The sequence below is a fragment of the Trachurus trachurus genome, assembly GCF_905171665.1.
Source record: "Trachurus trachurus genome assembly, chromosome: 6".
In the NCBI taxonomy this organism is placed as follows: domain Eukaryota; kingdom Metazoa; phylum Chordata; class Actinopteri; order Carangiformes; family Carangidae; genus Trachurus; species Trachurus trachurus.
This window is the reverse complement of record NC_139897.1, coordinates 12906726-12928914: the sequence shown is the minus strand read 5'-3', so window position 1 is coordinate 12928914 and position 22189 is coordinate 12906726. Positions and strand designations below refer to the sequence as shown.

The 22189-nt window shown below is 40.3% G+C and overlaps 2 protein-coding genes across 2 annotated transcripts; both read left to right on the top strand.

Annotated features, from left to right (window-relative positions):
* Positions 1-626: 626 nt before the first annotated feature.
* On the top strand, positions 627-11899 carry sema7a (semaphorin 7A (JohnMiltonHagen blood group)). The gene is made up of 14 exons (XM_083974147.1): positions 627-845; positions 1874-2013; positions 2747-2788; positions 2913-3008; positions 3388-3490; positions 3675-3785; positions 4115-4257; positions 6809-6987; positions 7786-7894; positions 9060-9255; positions 9381-9493; positions 10374-10519; positions 10606-10664; positions 10770-11899. The coding sequence occupies exons 1-14, from the start codon at positions 722-724 to the stop codon at positions 11195-11197; spliced, it is 1989 nt and encodes a 662-aa protein (XP_083830273.1). The 5' UTR covers positions 627-721; the 3' UTR covers positions 11198-11899.
* A 4806-nt stretch (positions 11900-16705) lies between these two features.
* Positions 16706-21149, top strand: islr2 (immunoglobulin superfamily containing leucine-rich repeat 2). Its single transcript, XM_083973377.1, has 2 exons — positions 16706-16986; positions 17761-21149. Exon 2 carries the CDS (start codon positions 17770-17772, stop codon positions 19909-19911), a length of 2142 nt encoding a protein of 713 aa, XP_083829503.1. The 5' UTR covers positions 16706-16986; positions 17761-17769; the 3' UTR covers positions 19912-21149.
* Positions 21150-22189: the final 1040 nt, after the last annotated feature.

Below are 22189 nucleotides of genomic sequence, written 5' to 3'. Positions count from 1 at the left end.
ACCTGGATTTGGAACCGAACAAGTGCCTCCCTTATATCATATCTGCTTATTGACATATTGCCAGAAAAGCAAGAACTGTGCTGGTGTTTGTCACCAAACGAAACAGTAGAACTTGTTACTTGATATGTAGCAGAAAGACATTATGACAAGGATGCAGATAGATAGATAGATAGATAGATAGATAGATAGATAGATAGATAGATAGATAGATAGATAGATAGATAGATAGATAGATAGACAGACAGACAGACAGACAGACAGACAGACAGATAGATAGATAGAGTTTAAAGTTAATTTAAGTTATGCTAGACATCAAATAGGCTAACTGGAATGAAAAGACAGAGTGAGTCAGTGAATACGGCTGAAAACAAAAGAGCATCATTTGAATTGCTAATTCTTCCCTTTCACGTGCGGATGGCATATACAAATGAGAGCTACTGGAAATAAAGCGTAAGGTTACAGTGGAAAAGGAAGTATAATATCCGTCCCTTTGGAATTGTTTCAGAATATGAGTGAGTGAGTCAGCCGCCACTCGCCTCTCGTAATAGAGTATGGACTAGTAGAAGCACCAATGCATCTCGTGTGGGGGGCAGATGAGGAGGAGGAGGAGTCCATAATTCGTTATAGTCTCTGCAAGCGACGCGGCGAACAGCAGCTGAGTTCTGCTACAGGCCAGAGCGATTGATATAACACTGCACAATACTCGCTGCAGCAGACGAAAATGAGGCGCTTTGTTGTGATTTTCACTTGGTTTGCTGGGGATTTACAGTTCGTCCTTAATGCTGTTCTGAAGGACGCACCACCGAGTCTTGGATCTAAAAATGCGCCAAGACTTTTAAGCAAAGGTAAGATTCGTTTCTCATTTCTGCGCTTGAGTCCAAATTAATTGGCATCGTTTTAGATGCAGGCATCCGTATGAAATCACCTACCTTGAAATGGTGTGGACAAGTTGAGAAATAGGTCTCCCGTTAATCCCGTCTTCAGCCAGTATAGGCTATAGCCTACGTGACTTCAGGGTGATCATCTTTACTCTTAAGCAGGTAACACTAACACCTTCACTTACTGCCTGTGTCGTTTGACAAGAATCATACAGTTAACATAGGTGAAATCAACCAAGATCATTTGTGGACATAAATGAACTACAAACACCTGCACAGACATCTCTGATAGTTATATTTTGGGTGGTACGCGCTCTACCAGGTGAGCCACCAGGGCGCACCACCACATTCGTGATATTTGAGTAATTTTAGTTTATAAACTAAAATTACTCAAATATCACGAATGTGGTAGTTTATTATTTATTATTTAGTGTAGTTTATTTGTTACTCTCACCGCTTTATTGATTCGTATAACTTCAGAACGAAAACTGTACCATAAACACTACTTCATATTACAAACCAGTGCCACAAGTACAGTCCAACAGATGGAAATTTATAGGCAATAATAATATAATTAGCCTAAGTTGTAGAGGCTGTTTCCTCCTTCTCTGTGTGTTTTTGTAACGAAATGCTGTAACTCTGAACTGATCTGTTTTTACTCGCACCCATGGCAGCACTCATATTTTTCTATTTTTCTGATCACATGCACTTTGAATACTTCCCTGATGTTAATACTAGATAGAGTTACAGTTGGCAGATGCACAACAACCTGAAACAATGTGGGTATTTATTGAATACAACCTCTTTTTTTTCTTTTTTTTGAGCTCTTCTCTAAGACTTTTCTGTTTTTTGTTTTATTTTAACTTTGTTCATCCCACTGTCATACGGTCAAACTGACAGAAGATCTTTTGATGTGCCTGAACAAAGCATTGATATTGTTCAGTCTGACTCCTTTTCATTAACAATGTGACCCTTCATTTCCCCCCACTGCTCAGATACAGTAAGCGGTGGATTCACATACCAAGTTCATCAGAACCACAGCGTATTCTTCCATCATGAGGACTCTGAGGAGATGTATATCGGAGGGACAGATTTTGTCTTAAAACTTGACATGAACGACTATAATGTTATAGAGGTGGGTGAGCTTTTTCTTTTGATCTTTTTTATTTACTTTATTTCATCACCTGCAGTAGGCTACACGCACTTTTATACATCTGTCAGCTCATGTTTAAATGATGTGCTCTCAGCGTGGTATCTGTGTGGAAGTGCAGCTGCTTAAAATCATACTGTACCAGATGGCTGCAACAGCCCAATTGTTCTTTGTACTCACCGACAGGTAGCCTACTCATTCAGTGTGCTATATTTGGCTTCAAGCTGCTGATAAAGTTGATGGTGAACAGGCCGGACAAACAGATACCACTGACACAATATACTGTTTTCCATTATGATGCCACAATTTTGATGATTCCAGACAATTGTGTGACTCCACTTTCATTCATCCTCTTGTAATTAAAAATTAATATCATGGGCTATTGATTGTTGTCCATTAAACCAGAGCTCAGACGGTAATACACACATAGATTTTCCTATCACTGATGGACACTTATCTGTGGCAGGAACAGCTGAGACCACTCAAAGAATTGATCAAATCATGAAGCATGTCTGACTAAAAAAGAATGTAACTAGAACCTCAGTCAGGGGCCAACATTTTTGCTCTTATCTCCTCTCCAGCTATGTCAGACATAAATCTAACCACATAGCACATGGTTTCTGGCCAACATTTTTTGTACATTTTTGTAAATGTTCATTTTCTTTATCTCTAATGTCTGTATATTTATAATTTGTACTCAAATTTATTTCTCCTGCAGAACTTTACTCTGAAAACAACGGGGCAACAACAGTGCCCAGAGGTTGGTATCTAGAAAATGATGACTTATGTTAATAGAAATGAGTTCAACACGTTAATAAGTAAATAGAGGATTTTTAAAATCAGTTTTGTGTAATGACTTGGTAATAACAGCCTCTGTGTCACAGGGTCCCTGTGAAAATGTCATCACTGTCATTGAGAAGTTTCAGGACAGCCTGTTTGTCTGTGGAACAAATGGACACAAGCCACAGTGCTGGAAACTCGTAAGTGTTTGAACAAGTTGCACTTACATGACCAGTGTGTAGCATTTAGTGGCATTTGGTGAGGTTGCAGATTGCAACCAACTTACGTGAAAGGCCTGTTTGGTTTGTTGCTTCTGGTCTAAGTTCCCAGTAACTCCTACACATTGGTCCTTCCATGTCATGTCAGTCTTACCAGCTGTTATTTTTTGGTTTTCGTATATATGGCAACAGCAGGGCTCAGCTGAAGTTGCATTTCTGATAAAACTTTAATGAAATAAACCTGTTTAATAATTTAAGTAGGGTGTAAGGTGACTGGTGTTGGATGTGTTGTATTTTCCCAGTGCAGTTGTCTGTTAAACTAACTATCACACCATTTTTCCAACTGTTTGTGCTTTCACAGTTTTCGTCAATCAACAATCAGTCTCACGAAATCGTGGAGAGTTATGAGGGGACGGGCATCTCTCCGTTCGTGCACACCCAGAATTCCCTGTCACTAACAGTAGGTGGGTACAGAGCAATAACAGTGCTCCTTGTATAACTGCAGGCTATGTGGTTGAAGGTTGAATGTGGAGATTTATATAACAATAACAAGTCATATAGTTGGCAAGCCAGTGCATTTTCTCATGAATACACTCAATAATTGAACAGTTCTGCTGTATATTCATGTAATGTGTCTGTTATTTTTAGAGGGGGATCTATATGCAGCAGCACCAATGGGTGATGACAGAAGTTCATTACAATTCAGAAGGAAAGCAGGCAGCAGAACAAACGTGTGGATGTATAATAAGTGGGTCTCAGGTGAGTAAAGGACTGAACTGTCTGATGAGTATTACAATGCAGTTTTCTTATGTGACAACACAAAATGCTTTGATTAACATAGAAAATAAGCAATAATTAATATTTCCGATCTTGCATGAAGCGATGCACCTCATTAATTACTGGGAAACAGAGTGGTTTCCTGAGACCCTTATCTCAAACTGTTTGCTTGTCATTTCAGAGTGATTATCTCATGTTGTGCTTTCCATTCCTAGCAAAGTGCGTCACATGTGATGTGCCAGCCCTGCATTGTTCTGTAAACAGTGGAGTTTGGTAAACATATCCTCCTATCCCTAACCATCTTTCCATAGAGCCTACATTCATCTCTGCATCCTGGGTGAAGCGAATGGAAGATCCAGAGAATGATAAAATTTACATCTTTTTCCGTGAAAAGAACTCAGACCCCAGCCCAGAGGCCGACCCCTGGATATCAAGGGTTGCGCGAGTTTGTAAGGTATGCTAGACACTTGAGTGCACTCAGCTTACGTCAATGAAGGTCTCGCCTTGCTAAACCACTAAGCTCTCAAAAACCTCATTAGCTGAGCTTCAGTAATCAAGCTGATAGCCGTCTAGTTCAAGTAACGTGGAAGGTCAATACAAAAAAAAAAGACTTTGGTTGTAAACCCTATTCTGATACCAGGACATAAAATATTATTTATTTTATCAATTATCATTAAAAACCACAAAAATACTGTGAACAGGAGATCAAGTATACCCAACTTATCTAACAGTGATTACTATGTGTACTGTGTCTGCAGTAAGAAGGGGATTTAATGTGCAACAGATCAGTCTTACTGGCCCTGGTCCTGTTGGTATTAGAATTGAACTTGGTGTTGGTGCCATCCATGGCATCAATATCCATCTGCCCACCTATCATGAATGGACTTGGTGGTCAGCCAGTCACACAAGGATATTCTTTATTTTCATATATACGTTTTGTATTGCGCCTCAGGTTTCTACATTAACAGTACATGGGGCTGGGGAAACTACAATGGAGCATCACTTACAATGTTGCTGCCACAAAGAATATATATAATATATATAATATATATATATATATATATATATATATATATATATATATATATATATATATATATATATATATATATATAGGATGATATATAGGAGCGCCACACTCAATGAGTTAATCATTATATTATACACACACACACACACACAATGTAGCTATATGTATATGTATGTATATGTATAATATAATGATTAACTCATTGAGTGTCACGCTCCTTTCCAAAGTTTTAGTCAAGTGTACCGGCAATTTAGACGTTTTTTGTAGAGCCACGGTGTATTCTGTATTATTGCCACATAGCCAACACATACTGTGGCTTATTTGAAAGGTGAAACTTTCTGCTTCAAATGGCCACAAACCATGTGTTTCTATGTGCCTCGATCCGTTCCTGAGAAAACTCAAGCTAAACATGGCTGGGTTTCACCAAAATCCCTCCTTTTTTTCTAGAAAAGGAGATACAGCGTCTTTTATGAAAGGTGCTCTGTTTGTGCCTGTCGCTCTTCTGACACTCGCATTTCTAGATCAAAGGGCTCGTGTTGTAAGATAAATATACCGTAGATGACCAAATAATCGCCCGCGTGCAAATACGCGCCTGTGCTCTAATAGCCGCCGGGGTCCGACCTCATTTGGCATAATAAACGCCGGTTCAATTAAACGCCCGGGCGATTAAGTGTTTACCATAGTCTTGCACAGAAAACAAAAGTTTTTTTTAACAGCGCTTCACCGGCTCTCACCTCTTCTGTCAGTCAGCCCCTCCTCTCGCTCTCTCTCTCGCATGCAGGCGCGCGTGCACACACACACACACACACACACACACACACACACACACACACACACACACACACACACACACACACACACACACACACACACACACACAAATACAGGCGCGCTAGACTGAGGGATATAGGGATATGGATAAATGCGCTAATGTACAGTGTTGAAATTACCGCGATCGACCCGTTAACGTTCATAACACTGCTCTGATCAGCTCCCTGTGTCGCGGTAACACAGACAAACTGTCTTTTTATTTATTGTCTGGTGTCAATAGAGATGCGTCGGGGGAAAAAGTAGTTTTGTTCCAGTGGTGCTATGGTGAGCTCCTTGTTCTTTGCATGAAGGTCTGGTGCTGCTCATTGCAAAAATAAATTGTAGCCTGTTGGGGATATTCGAGTGCGCAACTTTTTTGTCTTCTGCGCAAAGAGGTGGGGAGCAGTGCGCAATTGCGCAGTAAAACACCTTAGAGGGAACAGTGATTAGCACCAAGGCCCCTTTACTCAGTGTTTCACAAACTTCAATCAGCTCTTGTTATGACTGCCACCTAAAGACTTCCTAGAATATGTATAATAGATAGATATGAATAGATATATAGGCCTAGATGACTACTAACAACGCTCAGTGATATTCAGTAACAATTTGTGCTCTGTCAATGTCTTCTGCCTTGCCAGTAAAATTAAATGAAGTACAATGTCTGTCAAAACAGTGTTGTTCGGTGTTGAAGTTAGTCTTTGTTTCACCTAAGGTGTATCCTCTGTCTATCCTCCTTTGTTCATACTGGTGAAGGCTGTCATTCATAGATTTTATCAATACCTTATAGAAAATTAATTATTGGCTTATACACAAAGGGTAATGGAATTATAGTGGGGAAAGATGATATGTCCAGAATACTGTGCCAGAGTGTGACAAGTGTATACATAATTAAATAAGTAAACGACCAGAGTAATGTCGTAATATGGTCTGTTGCTGTGTGGTCTCAATTTCATTCCCTTTGTCTACCAAATAATCATCCTTCCTCTCCTAGATAAACTACTGTCTTTTCATGTTTTTTATTTGACATCTTTGCAAAACAAGGATGCCTTCCAGATATTTTTGGCCCATGTCAGTCCTATCAAATAACCCTGACTTGATGAATTTTACCTTGCAAATGAAGTGAAAGAGTGTCCTCGCCATGTAATGAATCTGTATTATTTTGCAGGTAGACGAGGGAGGATCAAAGAGATTCCTCCAAAACATGTGGACATCTTTTCTCAAGTCTCGCCTTGTCTGTGGGTTCCCAGAAGAGTCGCTGTATTTCAATCATCTCGTAGACATTTACGTGTTGCAGGCAGAGGACTGGCGTGAGACAAGGGTCTATGCCCTTTTCACAAGTGGCTGGTTAGACACTTTCTCTTCCTTTATTTTCACTTTATTTTCAGCAACATTAGTAAAGCGCTTACTGAGCAGCTCAGCTGTTTCAAATTGAAAGCTCAGCGTTTTTTCAATGTTTTGGGGACAAAATTAACCTTGGCCTGTAGGTTTCCACAGTGTTATAATGTGTTTGCAGATTAAGCTTTTACATTAGTAACTACTTCCATGGAGAGTGAGCTTTCCATGCAACCAAATCATACACAAATGAGATTGATGTGTTTTGCTCTCACTCTAACGTCATGTTAAGTGATGTAATACCATAATTTCATTTGACTGGCCACACCTTATGACCTCATGTTTGCAAGTAGACTTTCTGTTATGAATTTTAATATTACCAGGATTATCGTGTATGATTTTAAAGATCTTCCAGAGCCTCATAAGATATGACACAGGCTGAGCGGTATTTATCAAGTAAACATGTGTAACATGCCTTGTTGAACTCCACCCTCACACAATTTGCAGTATTTGACTTGTTGCCTGGGTAGCCACCCTCATTCCTCTAATGTTTTAACGGAAAACAGAATATGTGTTTATCGTTATAGAGGGTTTGCCACTTATTCTGGCAAGTACAAAAAGTTTGAGTGATGGGAGCTGCATGAATCTGGTGTAACGTATTTTGTTAGGGCTGCATCCAACTTGTTTAGTCAGTGACAACTTATTGAGTCAAGATCATCTGTACACACCCAAGCATTGGTATTGAGGTATTCTGCTAACCATAGTGTTCCCTTTTTTCTTTCTTTCTTTCTTTTTTTTTTTTACTTTTAGGAACTCTACAGCAGTTTGCATCTATTCTGTTGGAATGATTGAAGGAATATTTGAGAACTCAACCTTTAAAGGCTACGACAAAGACATCCCCACACCAAGGCCAGGCACAGTAAGGACCTGTTTTGTTGCCAAGTTGTTTTGCATTTCCAGAATACTCCCCTTAAAGGGATAGTTCACCCTAGAATGATATTTTGCTCATTATCTACTCACCCTCATGTTGACTAAGGGCTGGAAGAATTGTCAGAGTCCACCGTCCCTTCTCTGAGTTACAGGGGGTCTCGGCGTAGCAGTGCATTTCAATGCAACGGTTGCAAAGGGACACCAGAGCTCTTCGTAAAAAAACACACACAAAAAAACATCCAAATACCTCCATGATGCTCGTATGTAATGTCCGTCTTGTGCTGAAGCCCCAAATTGCGTAATTGTCCCGAAAAAAATTAAATAAGTCTATATTTTAAGCTTGTTTGTAGCGGAAGCTTCTCGAAGCTCCTCTTCCTGATCCGTCCAAATCTCGCGTGATTTGCGCCGGCGTCAGTGCGGTTACTGCGAATCACGCGAGATTTGGACGGACCAGGAAGAGGAGCTTCGAGAAGCTTCCGCTACAAACAAGCTTAAAATATAGACTTATTTAATTTTTTTCGGGACAATTACGCAATTTGGGGCTTCAGCACAAGACGGACATTACATACGAGCATCATGGAGGTATTTGGATGTTTTTTTGTGTGTGTTTTTTTACGAAGAGCTCTGGTGTCCCTTTGCAACCGTTGCATTGAAATGCACTGCTACGCCGAGACCCCCTGTAACTCAGAGAAGGGACGGTGGACTCTGACAATTCTTCCAGCCCTTAGTCAACATGAGGGTGAGTAGATAATGAGCAAAATATCATTCTAGGGTGAACTATCCCTTTAAGGAGTCACGTCACTTGTGCCTGATTGTATGTAAAACAACTCTGGCATGTTACAGAAATGGGAGGAATTTCCTCTCTCTGCTGTAAACAATTTACTCGCCAAATGGCCATTTTAGGTAACTTGTCACTGAGTTTTATAAAGAGAAACCCCCTCATGTTTTTATCTCTTAATTTTTTACCTGGAGGAGTTTATATGGAGTTTTTTGGGGGGTGTATACACTGTATATCCTGTGTGTGTACTCTGTACCTAACAACTTGAGAGCTGTTTAACCTAGGTGTCTGCAAACATTCAATTCCTGTTTCCATTTCGTACACTATGCAGACTACTACCAAAAAAAAACTAACTTTGTGTCTATGTATTTTTCAGTGTGTAGCAAATAGCAGGAGACTGCCAGCAGCCACAGTCTCTGTGGTGAAGGATAACCCCGAAATGACTGACTGGGTTCACTCCATGCACAGAACAGCTCCATTTTATGTAAGCAACAACAACTATACCAAGATAGCTGTGGACCGAGTACAGGCGGTGGACCAGCACATGTATAACATCCTGCTTCTAGCCACTGGTAAACTCCTCCCCACTGACTTGAAAGTGTATTGTTTGTAATCATTGTTGGAACAATAGGCTAAAAATATAGTAACACTGCCAAAATAACCCCTTTTCCAAACTACTCTCCATGTGTTGTGCTAGATTCAGGGAAGATTCATAAGGTCTTAGAGGCTGGATCTGAACCTTTCATCATTTCTGAAACACAACTCCCAAGCAGCTCCACTGTACAATCAATGAAACTCGACTCCAAAAAGGTAACGTCCATTTAAAAGTGCAGTCAGTAGTATTTTTGTTGCTGTGCCAAGTAAAAATGAAAAAGCTATAAACCAATTTGCATTTTCATTTTCACATAATAGTCATTCTCACGGCCACATTAAAATGAAAATGAAAGAGCTGTTTGACCTTTCATTTCAAAGTGACACCCTGCTATATAAAGTCAACTGTTAATTACAATTTGAAAATTGAAATGTATTTAATGAAATAATCTAACCAAATCTTACACACAGGCAAGAAATGTACTTTTTCTAATAGTTTGAAAATTAAAATTGAAAATAACTGTTGTCCAAAGTCCAAACCAGGTCTACTGTGGATAACATTCAAATGCAACGTGCAAAACATTTCATTTGCATTTTTATTACCTATTAAGTTTACTGTAGTTTCTATACATGCCTGTGCATACATAAAATGTGTGCAACATTATAACTGATCTCAGAAGACTAGAATCCAAGTCAAAGGTGACTTGACATGCACCTTTCAAAGATTTTAAGGATTATTATATATATTATGCTCAGTGTCCATAAAATTGGGTTTCATGAAACCTGTGTAAATTAAAGATATTACTGTGTATCTACAATGGCTCTAAGTCCATGTTAGTTAATGACAACAGCCACTGTAAACAACACAACAGGGCAGGAAATTACATTATATGAATTCAAACAAATGTCAGAATTTTTTACAGGGCAAAATGCTGTTGTCACATCAGATGTGCTAGTAATATTCAGTAATAGTCTTCACTCTTGCTTATAGTGATGTGTTTTTGTTTCACCAATGACAATGTTACTGTTTTGCACTCATGCACAAGAGCCATTAATGCGGGTTGAAGGGAAACTTATGTTTCTGTCTTTTATTCTGCAGAAAAAGTTAGTCCTCGGTTTTTCGGAAAAAATCTCCGCCATGGACCTCCAGAGGTGTGAGGAGTACAACAGCTCCTGTCAAGAATGTGTACTGGCCCGGGATCCATATTGTGCCTGGACTAAGTTTGGATGCGCCCCAACTGTCCCGTAAGTGCTGCCAAATCAAACCCGTTCTAGTATAAAATACATCATATAGCCCACAAAAAAATGACATGTGTTGTTTTTGTTAACAGCGGCAGTATTCAGAATCTCATGAATGGAGAACCAAGTGTGTGCTCTACATTAGCAGAAGGTAACAACTTATCAGACTGCTATCATTCATACTACATACTAGCTAAAGGCCCACAAACGAATGGTCATGTCTATATTTTATTTTATTTTATTTTAATTCTTTTAGAACAACCGAAACTAAACCGGACCAAGCGGGAGACAGATTCACCATCACCAGTCAATCTGATGACAGTCCATACAGTCCCCCTGGATGTCCCTTTCTACCTGTCATGCCCCATAGACTCTTACCATGCGGCCTACACCTGGGAGCACACAGACAACAGCAGCCCTTGTCTGCAAATGCAGTCTAACTGCCTGCACCTCATCCCTGCCATGGCACAAGAAAACTATGGCACCTACAAGTGTGTTTCCAAAGAAAAAGACTACGAAAAAGTGGTGAAACAATATGAACTCAAACAGCGAATAATCCGGACTAGCAATCCAACAAGGCAATTAGAAACAGAAATCATTATCCCTTCTCGAAAAAATGATGCATTGAAAGTTGCATCCGAGGCAGTATCCATCATACTTGGACTGGCACTAATTGTTATTTGAACTTCCCTGCGCTTTCTCTTTGAAACCTTTTTTTTTTTTTCCTGTTGCTCATATTTGGAAGCAGAACATCAACATTCACTGGCCCTTTGTCTCTTCCGTGGTTAATCACACAAGGAGCAGTGAAGGAAATCCACTGTAACATCAACAAAGCTCAACGGCTAAGAACTCCTCCTGTGAACTTCAACCCACCTCAGTGGAGGTGTCCAGAAATATTTAATATCTACAGGAAGAAGCTTTAGCCTGTTTGGAGGCCAGAGCAGAAAAAGACTGGCATAATGGAAGGAGTAAGCCACACAGGAAGCACCTTAATCACTGGATGCACCTTAAATCATCTAAGGGGCTCAGATGGAGACTCATGATGGTTGTTTTGATCGTGATTTAAGCATTCCTGCATCAAGCCCTGCAATGTTTCATTGACTGAGTACTTGTGGGTCTCTTAAGAAAAGAAAAATAGGAGGGAGTAAGAAGTAATATGAGGGAATGTCTCCTGCATGAACAGAAACCAGCTTGCAGCACTTTCAGTTATTAGAGGTCAGGAAATAGCTCCGGTGTGGTTTGAGGGGAGGGTGGAGACACGCGGAGACCCCTGCTCAATTTTTCAGATATTTTTCAACCCCTCCCGCTGTTGTAACAGGGAGTTATAGGCAGCTATTTGAGAAATATGCAATGAAAAATGTTTTGCTACTAAGTAGACAGTGTGGTAGATCTACAAAAAAAAAAGCACCTTATAAAATTTGCACATGGATTTTGGCAAAAAAAACAAACAAACATCTAAATGTAAATGAAGGCACTTTCATCATAACAGGTTTGAGATGGTTGTTGAATAGTTAACGTTGTCAAGAGACACAGTGTGCAAACATCTCTTACAAGTTTTTTTTCTTCTTTGAATGACCTATACCCTTTTCTGGAAAGTTCTTTATATGAAGGTGATACTGCATAACGTAAAGCAGAAGTAAGCGATCCGGTCGTTTTGGCTAATGCTGCGTTCCAGGCCGGCTTTTGAAACCGTAAATTACAGCTTCAAGTCACAACTTACGACTTTGTAGCGTTCCAGGCAACCCACTCGTGTTCTTCCGACCTGTTTTACCTGTGAATGTCACTATAACCGCCACTCGTAACTTCCGAACCGTGAACTCGTACCAGATCGAACTGGTACAACTTCACAGGTCGGAAAAACACGAGTTACGAGTTGCCTTGAACACACCACAACAGTCCTCGTCCCTACGTCACCGCATTCACGCGCATCCCTTGGCTGCACACACAGCCCTTCATGCCGTTCTCTCTCCTCATTGGATAAAAATTGTAGGATACGAGAAAAGTTTTCTCCTCGGCTTACAGCAGAGCAGAGTGACAGACAGACCCGTGTTTCGGTCCAAACACTCTATGTAAGTGATTGCTGTCGGAAGATATAACTATTTAAGACTTATATTAACACAAAAATATCGCTTACTTCTGCTTTAAGCTGAGGAGAAGCCAGCGGTGTGACAGTCAACAATTTCGAGATAATGCTGAATATCAAACCAGAATGGGCAATCCATACAGAGCAATATCTGGCTAACTGTTTCTAATACAGGCGAACAATTAGCAACCAAAAGCTACTGGTCACATCAGACCAAGTGAAGCCAGAGCAGCAATGCAGTGCTGCATTTTATTTTGTATCAATTCAACTTTCCACTTACGTAAGCAAATTAAAACATTATTTCCTCAAAGACAAGTAAGCTAGATTTATTTACTATTTATATAATATTTTGGTACAATTTAAACATTTATTTTATTGCTATAGTCTGTCATATTTATGTATATATATTTATGTGTATTCATAAATCACTCAAATAAAAAAGTGATAACTGTTCATCCATACATGAAGGTCAGAATTTGAATTCATTCTTACTTAGTAGGTTATACATTCACCAGACAGCCGTCAGTAAAGCATGTGCATCTTAATTAGAGAGGAGACAACACTTCAAGGATTTATCACTTAATCTGTCTCAACCTTATAGATTGCCAAGTGAGTACATCCTGTTTGCACAAGGGGAAGAAATCCCACAGCTGCACCACCTTATCTCTATTGCCATCACCCGGGTGGAAGGGTCCTGGATCCTTTCTAGATTTTATTTCAGATTAACTAATTTGGAAGCTCCCTGAGGATTTAGACATTGTTTGTGTTCATCCTAAACACAAGGGGGACATTAGAGAAATAAAATAAACTGCTGTCACTTTTAGAGTCACTGAAGGCAAAACATCACGAACAGGATAAAGCTGCGGAGCACAATCATCTGGGGGCGTCGGCTCTCAGTTTGTGACCAAACCCTGTTGTTGTCATGGTGGGCTGTGGGAATGACTTGTTTAAGTCTGTCCTCACCACAGGGAAGGTCAACACAACAATGACTTCACATTATAGTGAGTGAATTATTGCTTCTGCTCACAGTTTCCACCACAATGTCCCAAGTGTTCCTAGAAATGTTCCCATACACATGTTGCATAGAGACAGGGGTGGCATGCTGCATGCTGTTGTTCACTGTTGCTTTGTTTTTTTGTGTGTTTGGTGCACGTGTCTTGCATCATGAAGTTCCTGGTTTAAGGCAAATCTGACATAACACCTGACCTAACAGCCTGGTGCCTCACGTGATTAAGTCTCTGCCTATAGGTAAAGGCACCTGCTCAAAGCTGAAATGAAAGTGTAAAACAAGTTGAAATGGGGTCTGTGGATACCATAATTAGTCTGTGGTGTTTATGAGTAATCTTATGAGTCATACTGGCCCGTTGCTTAAGCTGTAGGTTTTGAAACAACATGGTGTCCTGGCAACCTGTAGGGTCAGACAGTCTGTATAGCTGCTAAGCATCACTGATAGGATTTTCTGACGGCCTACTTTAAGATACTTTCAGGATCTCTTCACTGTTGTCAGCTCTGATTCTTGAAGGTGCCAAGCTCCAATCTAATCTAAAACATGCAATGACCATGAGCTTCAAGTTTCTGATATGAGCTCTCCAGAGGTCTCTGAGTAACGTACTGTTTTTCTTGCCGTGCTTTCATGATGGGAGTGGAAGGGAGCCAAAAAAAATAAACAAACAGTGACAATCTTTCTTTTTCAACTCAAGGAAATCCAAAAAAAATCAAGGCTGAAACAACATCCTGTAAAGTAAAGAAAATAAAAACTGTAACGCTGGCAATTCGTTAGGGCTATCTTAAAATTTGGTTTAATTTAGTTACTGAAAGATGTGTTGAATGTACAAGTACACTACGCTGAGTGTGTATTGTAATTACATTATGGTGACAGCAGAGGTCTCCATTGTCTAGCAGTACTAACATGTTCACCTCAATCATATGGCAACCAACTGGTCTTCATCAGAAAGATGTCTGCGGTTTACAGGCAACACTGCCCTGGCAACACAAAAATCATAACTTAAAGCCTGAAGTGTCAGGACTCCTAATGTTATAATATGTGTGGTAAGCATGTGGTTTGTGGGAAGACTTTTCTCTTTCAAACTGTAGTTTTTCATTTAACACATGATGTGTAAAGATCCAGGCCAGTTTCTATTGTACCTGCCACCTTTGAATAAAATTATGGATGTGAAAAGATCAAAATTACTCAATAAACTTGTTTTTTGGCTAGAAAGTGTATGTGATAAACCTCTCACTGTAACTCAGTGGTACATAGACATTTTTAGAGTTTTTCCTATGGAAAGACTAGGTGCCAAATTAAAAGGAAATGACGACACTTTTATGTACATATGGCAGCCTCTAATGGATTGCCTAAGGATCTAAGGGAAATTATCCAGAAGGGAAACACTGGCTTAGAAGGTCCCAGACTCAGTTGACCGGTGATAAGAAATATTTCTTAACAGGTACAAGGACACATATTTCTTCATTTGTTGTTCTGCCTTTTTCTTTTCCTTGTTTTTTCCTTGATCTTGTTTTATTCTTTTCTTTTCATTTTCTACTTTATCTCAATTTTGCCTCTTCGTTTTTCCCCTATAGCTCAGACCACTACTAAATGATTATGCATTGTTGATATGTTCAGAAAAAAAAAATCTATTTTTTTTTTTAACTGTAGTTTTCTGACAGCAGAGGCCACTGTTGTTTGTTATTGTGAAATGATTCATAGCTTAAAGTCTAAGGCCCCTGCAGCTTGAGTTAACATCTCTGCTGTAGTTTGCTGTGTTTTTAAGGCAATATTTTACTGTTGTGTATGAAATAGAGCCCCTATTTATTTTCAGCACAATAAACTAGCCTTTTGGCTATACATGCATGGCGTGCACACAATTTCCCAATTAAAGCAGCAAACATGGACAATTGCACAAGAGTTAGTTCCTGTAATGACTGTATATAAGGCAGACAAAAAAGATGCTGTTAATCATTTCCATTTTTCTGATGACCCTGTGCTTTTTGTTTATTTTTTATTTTTTTAGATTATCTTTTAAAAACTCTGTACCACTCTGAGACTGTTTTTGTTAACCTTAAATAAAAAGGCTTCAGCTCAGTTGAGAAAAGACTCCCGGTACTCCACCTGTTAAAGATAAGCTTTCTCCATAGACCTAAATAATTCTTTGAAGATTCATTAGTAGCAAAGAACTGAGGGTCTGTCAACAACTTGTGGTGTCAACAGTGATTTAATTCTCTCTAATTTTATGATCTGTCATTGAAATTATTCTTTGGACTTTATTTTGAGGTTTCTTTGTCTTGAGTCCCCACCCTGGTGTGTCATGTTCCCTCTCTGACTGCGGTTGAAAAGTGTGTGTGTGCAAATCCAAGCTTTCTGGATATATTCATATAACAACAATAGTAATAACATTATTATTATTATTATTACTATTATTATTATTATTATTATTATTTGCTGTTTCACATGTTTATTGAGTGGAGTTCTGTTTGAATTGCATGTCACAGAGTTCATACTGTAGTACACCAGATGATGGCAGTATTTTACAGGAAACACATCTCCTCAAGTACCAACACTAATCAACATGACTGGACCAGTTAAGGATGGAACTATAATGAATAATAATGTTTTTTGTTTTTTAACACAATAATAAGCTTAAAGTCACAGACTTCATAACATATTACATTGAATCTTGCAAATAAAACCAGTCACATAACGGTTTCATAATAACATGCTATCAGATAATTTGGATCTGACATGGTTCAAGATTCTGTCTCTTTATGTTTAGACTCTGTTTTGTATTTTTTTTTCTTGTTTAGGCTACTTGTTTGCTTGTTTGTTATTAGCCTGTTATGATCAGTCCTAATAACACTGCAGTAAAGTGTGTGTAGCCTGTTTCTCATAGCTTACAACTAAACTTGAAATCTGTCAATTCGTTTGAAAACTCGTTTTTTTTTAAAGACAATAGACAGCAGGCAGACCGAATGAGGTCAAAGATTAGGCCCAGGTCGGGGGATAATAAATTAAACATGGGATTCTAAATTATGAATTTTCTTTGAGGGTGGAGGACCCGGAGCTTCTGTATCTTTAATAGTGAGGAGAGAGATGGGAGAGGCTGCGCGTTCACGGTTCATATTCTCGCTCCGCGGAAACGGGAACGCGCAGTGGATCCTACTGTCGCCGGAGAGGGGAAAAAAGCGCCGTCGGTTTGCAACAGCGACTCACCGGGAAAAATGTTCCCTCCACCGCCTTCCATCAGCTCTGTCCTGCTCTGCAAAAGTCATGTGAAAGGAACCACAACACATGAGGACTCGAGTTTTTTCGACCATTAAACTTATTTGAGAGGATTGTAAACTCCGGGGGTGATTTAGCCTATCAGACACAGGAATTGAAGTTAACATTGGACAGGTAAGACGATTCAGTTGTTAATGAGGTGGTTGCTGTGCGAGAAAATAATCATTAAAATAATGCAGATAATGTAAGCTGAGGTGGAAGAAATCGCCCTGCAGGCCAATGGCAACTCTGATGTATCACAAGGGCTTCTGCAAGTGTAGAGAGGTGCAATGCCTACTGCAAATTGATAATGGAAGTTTTACGATGTAACTCCTTTAAAAAGTAAACAGCTTTAAATTAACTGCAAAAAAAAAAAATCTAAGGTTTCATCACCACGGACAGCGCCAGTTGGTCCGCACCGGATTGTGGAGACGCGCTTAGAGCAGGAGAGACCACCTGACCCTGACATTGCTGCAAATATGAGACGCAGCATATGTGGATGCATGTTCAAAACTCCTAAAGTAAACCATGATTGTGTTGTGTGAATGTGTGTATGTATGTATGTGTGTGTGTGTTGTGATTCGGGGCAAAATGCATTGGGAAACTACTTGTGATGCTTGCAGATTGTATGACAGCAGCAGGAGCAGCAGTTGTATGCTTCATATTGTGATGTTGTTTTCAGCATTTTGGCTTTTATTAGTTTGTAATGCAGTTTTAAGATGTGTTTAAGTGCTGTTGAGACATTTCAAAAAGGATAACCTAGCCTGCACATTTGATTTAATATGACTTAAAAGCTTCCACAGTAGCCTACATATCCGCTCCTGTAATGGACATAATGGATGTGATGTGCATCCGATAAATAAATAAAAAAATGTCACTCGGCTAATGTCTGGTAATTGGTTCTTGCAGGTGCAGAAAATGGCGAGAAGGCTCCTGCAGCTCCTTGCCTTGTGGACTACTGTGACTGGCATTGTGCAGTGCTGTCCAGAGCTCTGCAGCTGCCAGGATAAATTTGCCCACCAGTTTGCAGACTGTGCTTACAAGGACCTGCTGGAGGTACCTGTGGGTCTGCCCTCCAACGTTACCACCGTGAGCCTCTCTGCCAACAAGATCAAATTACTGAAAAGTAAAAGCTTCATCAATATCACACAGGTCACCTCTCTCTGGCTGGCCCACAATGAGATCGTTACCATAGAGACGGACACTTTGGCCCCCCTGATCCAGCTCCGCAACCTGGACATCAGTTACAATAAAATCGTGGACTTTCCTTGGGAGGACCTGCACGACCTCACTGCTCTGCAGCTTCTGAAAATGAACAACAATGAGATGGTGAACCTGCCGAAGGATGCCTTCTCCACGCTGAAAGACCTGAGGTCGCTGCGCATCAACCATAACAAGTTCACCATTATCGCGCAGGGTACCTTCAGTGCTCTCTCCTCCATGTCACACCTTCAGATTTTTAACAACCCCTTCACATGCTCCTGCAGCCTGGAGTGGCTCAGGGACTGGATCGAAACAACTAAGATCTCTGTCCCCGAGGAAAATTCAATTGTGTGTGCGGCCCCTGAACAACTGAAAGGCACAATGGTTACAAAGGTTCCTAAACTGGACTGTAGGGCCCCGACTGTCGCTATAACCTACCAGCCCAACATTACGAACACCGAGATTTCTGAGGGAGTGATGGTCATCTTAAACTGTGAGACACAAGGGAGCCCCAAACCACTAGTCAGCTGGGAGGTGATTGCAGGGAATCAAAATTATCTGTTCCCTCTGCCATCCACCGCAGATATAAATGATGCACCAATTAATGATCAGATGACCAACAATCTATTCCTCGTCTTTAGAAATGGCACTCTCATCATCCCTCGTATGAGTAAAAGGGAAGATGGAAATTACAGCTGCTTTGCGATTAACGATCTGGGTAGAGCAGAGAGCAGTGTTAGAGTGGCTATGGCAGGCACCCAAAAACATAACAGTAACTCAGCGCTTGATCCTACAGATGGCAAAACTCATCCGTCTGTTAGAAAACCAGAGCCCAAGAGCTCTAAAAACAATGTGATCAACTGGACCAAGCCAGGAGAAAAGACAAAGGGCAGCCCTGAAATCTCATCAGACAAAAGTGACCACATGGACGCGGCTGGCGACGTTTCAAAGACCCCCACGTTTGCTCTCAAGTGCGGTGTGAGAGAGAGCGTCGAACACATCTCCAACCATGCCTTCAACATGAGCATGGAGGACCTGAAGCAGTACACCTTTGATTTTGGTGTCATTGCATTAGAGGTGTCGGAAACGGAGGCCAAAGTGAAGCTGAATCCACTGCAGCTTCCCAACAGTAAATCTAACCTTCACCTCAGTCAAGCTGAAAACCAGGAAACAGTGAATAAAGAGCCTGTGGGTTTGTACCAGTCGTCATCCAGTAAAACCACCCTGGACTTGGTCTACCTCTGTGTAAATAAAGGAAACGGGCACTCTTTGGTTGAGTGGTCCAACATAGAGGAAGGGGTTAATGCCTACCACTTCCGTGGTTTGCAGCCTGGCACCAATTACACACTTTGTCTCACCTATGGGGGGCAGGACTGCCAGGTCCAGGTGGTTTTCACAACTCGGAAGAAGATCCCGTCCCTGCTTATCATTGTTGTTGTCAGCATCTTCCTACTGGCTCTGGCCACTGTCCCCTTACTGGGGGCCACCTGCTGCCATTTGTTATACAAGTACCAGGGGAAGACCTACAAGCTGATCATGAAGGCTCACAATCCGGATCAGATGGAGAAACAAATGGCCGGAGACTTTGATCGCAGGGCATCTTTAGTGGAGTCAGAGAAAACCTTCGACCCCAGCGAGTTGGGCGAAGGGGAGGGGGAGGCCGAGGGAGAGGAGGGAGACGGAGAGGGAGAGGCAGAGGGGAGCGTGGTGACCGAGTCCATCCCCGGATCCTCTTCCAAAACCAACCAGGAGGAGTTCGAGATGGGCTCGGAGTACAGTGACAGATTACCGCTGGGAGCCGAGGCGGTCAACATCTCGGAGGAGATCAACGGCAACTACAAGCAGCCGAGCCGCTGAGCTCCGCGCGTGTCCGGGAGTGATCATCATGTAAAATATTTTACTTTTCAGTAGCCTTCATTCAAGCAGGTATAACTCACCAACCATTACCACACGACTGTTTATATATATATAAAAAGGTGGATCTTTCTTTGATTATTTTTTACCTCAGAAATTACTCCGCCAGTCACTGAGATTGTGAATTGATTAATGTGACATTTGTCGTTACTGTAAGGTTAAAATAGATACCATGCGTTTACAGAGCAAGCACAGGTTTCTAAATGTATCAGACCTCAAACAAACTGACATGAAAACAACCAAGTGTCCCCTCTCTGCAGGACAGATACGGACAGTGAGGCGCGCGGAGTACAAATGCGCAAATAAAAGCAAAAAAAAAAGTGTAAATTTTTGATCATCGGGTTAAAGAGCACAATCAAAGCAAAAAAATAAATAAAAAAGGTGCCATAGATTAAAGCCATTTATCAAACAAACCACCATCAGGGATTTTTTTCTGCTCTTTCTAAGATGTGTGCGTCTGTGGAGGAGCCTCCTGTAAAAGAAACCTCACACAGGCCAATTATCTTCTCAGGTGTCGGCAGTCCGACTCCACCAGTCTCGTCCGCGGAGCTAAAGCCAACAGATCTGGATGATGAAGTGTTATGAGCAGCATATCTGGGTATTTGATTTCGATATCGCGCACAGCAGCGCGTCCTGTCCGCTGTCCTGTGAGTCCAGAAAAAGGGGGGAAATTTCACTGTCAGCTATGTTTTGCTTACAACGGAACATCCCAGGTTATTTACCAACGACATGTTGTTTCACGTTATGTATAAGCTTTAAAAGAAATGTGCGATTTGAACCTCTTTAATCCACGGGTGCTTGCTATAGGCTACTATTCGCTTTTTACAATGAACGTGTCCATGGCATGTCACACGTATTTCCTTGTGTGGTTTTTATTAGTGTAGTCTAGAGGACATTAGATGTTATACTGTCAACCTGTGATGTAAAGCCATGTGAATTGAAAACCTTCTTTTTTTACGACGGTAAGTTTAGATGAAGCCTGAGCAAAGAGGGCGCACGAGCGTCTGACGGCTTCACTGTCTTGTAATTTGATGCATAGTGAGTTTTTTGTGAACTATGTTGTAAAACAAGAAATCCCGTAACATTTTGAGATTTTTTGATATAATTTTATGTAAGTGGAATTAATAAAACATATGAAACTATACGGAATATTTTCTGGATTGGTCACTGCTGCGGACAAAACTGAGATGCTTCAGGGAAGAAGAAGAAAAAGAGACAGTTCAGCTATGCTTTTTTCTAAATTCATCTGAAATAAAATAAAAAAAAATCTGGACAAACTATACAATTTGATACAGCCAACTAAAATCTGATATTGATCGTGAATTTGTCACCAGTTTTTATGCCTTTTATTCAGTTTCATATTTTCTAACAATAGGTGAAAATTATGTCTACTGTGATTTTTGAGAGCTAGTCTACTGGACTGACTTACATAAAAAAAATCATCCCTTTGTCTTCATTTTCTTGTCGAGTTCATTTCGCTAAACACACATCAGGAGCAGCCTCACACGATAGCCAATGTGTTTAGACCCTAAATCCACCGAGTAAAAATATTCCGTAATATAATGATGGGAGAAAATGAGTACATGTTACTTCAGTTTTATTTTCACAGTCATCAGGAGGAAAATTATATATTTTATTTTGTCATTTGAAATGTCAATGTAGAGACAAACGTAATATTGGTAAATATCAGAAACCAGTTGATTTCACACTGGTAGCAGCAAGCGGTTTTGAACTGAAATGTCTACAAATGCATGAAATATAAACAGTGTCTTTTGTCTGGTACTTCCTTATCCACAGGTCATTGTTAATTACATAAAATGTGTACAGTGGGAAAAAAAAGAATGTATTACCCAGTCTAAGAAAACAATTAATTCTGTAAAGTCATAAATAGTGAAAAGTTCTACATATAAATACCCTCTTTAAAAGGATTCTTCAGTGTTTTGCACATCCATGTGTTCAGTTTGGGCAACTACCATTTTGCATTTTCTGCACTAAATGATAACATAATGGAAAACACATGTGATTCACCTGCAGGTTGAAATATAACACGAGTGCTTTCCCAAAATAAGCACATACGTGTTGAGAAAGACGTGTGGTGAGTGTGTTATATGGGGAGAGCATAGACACACAAGCTCTCCCATCAGACTGGAGACTGTGGCTCTTGCAGCTGAACAACTAACTAAGTAAACACACAATCTCCAGACAAACAGAAAATGGCTTC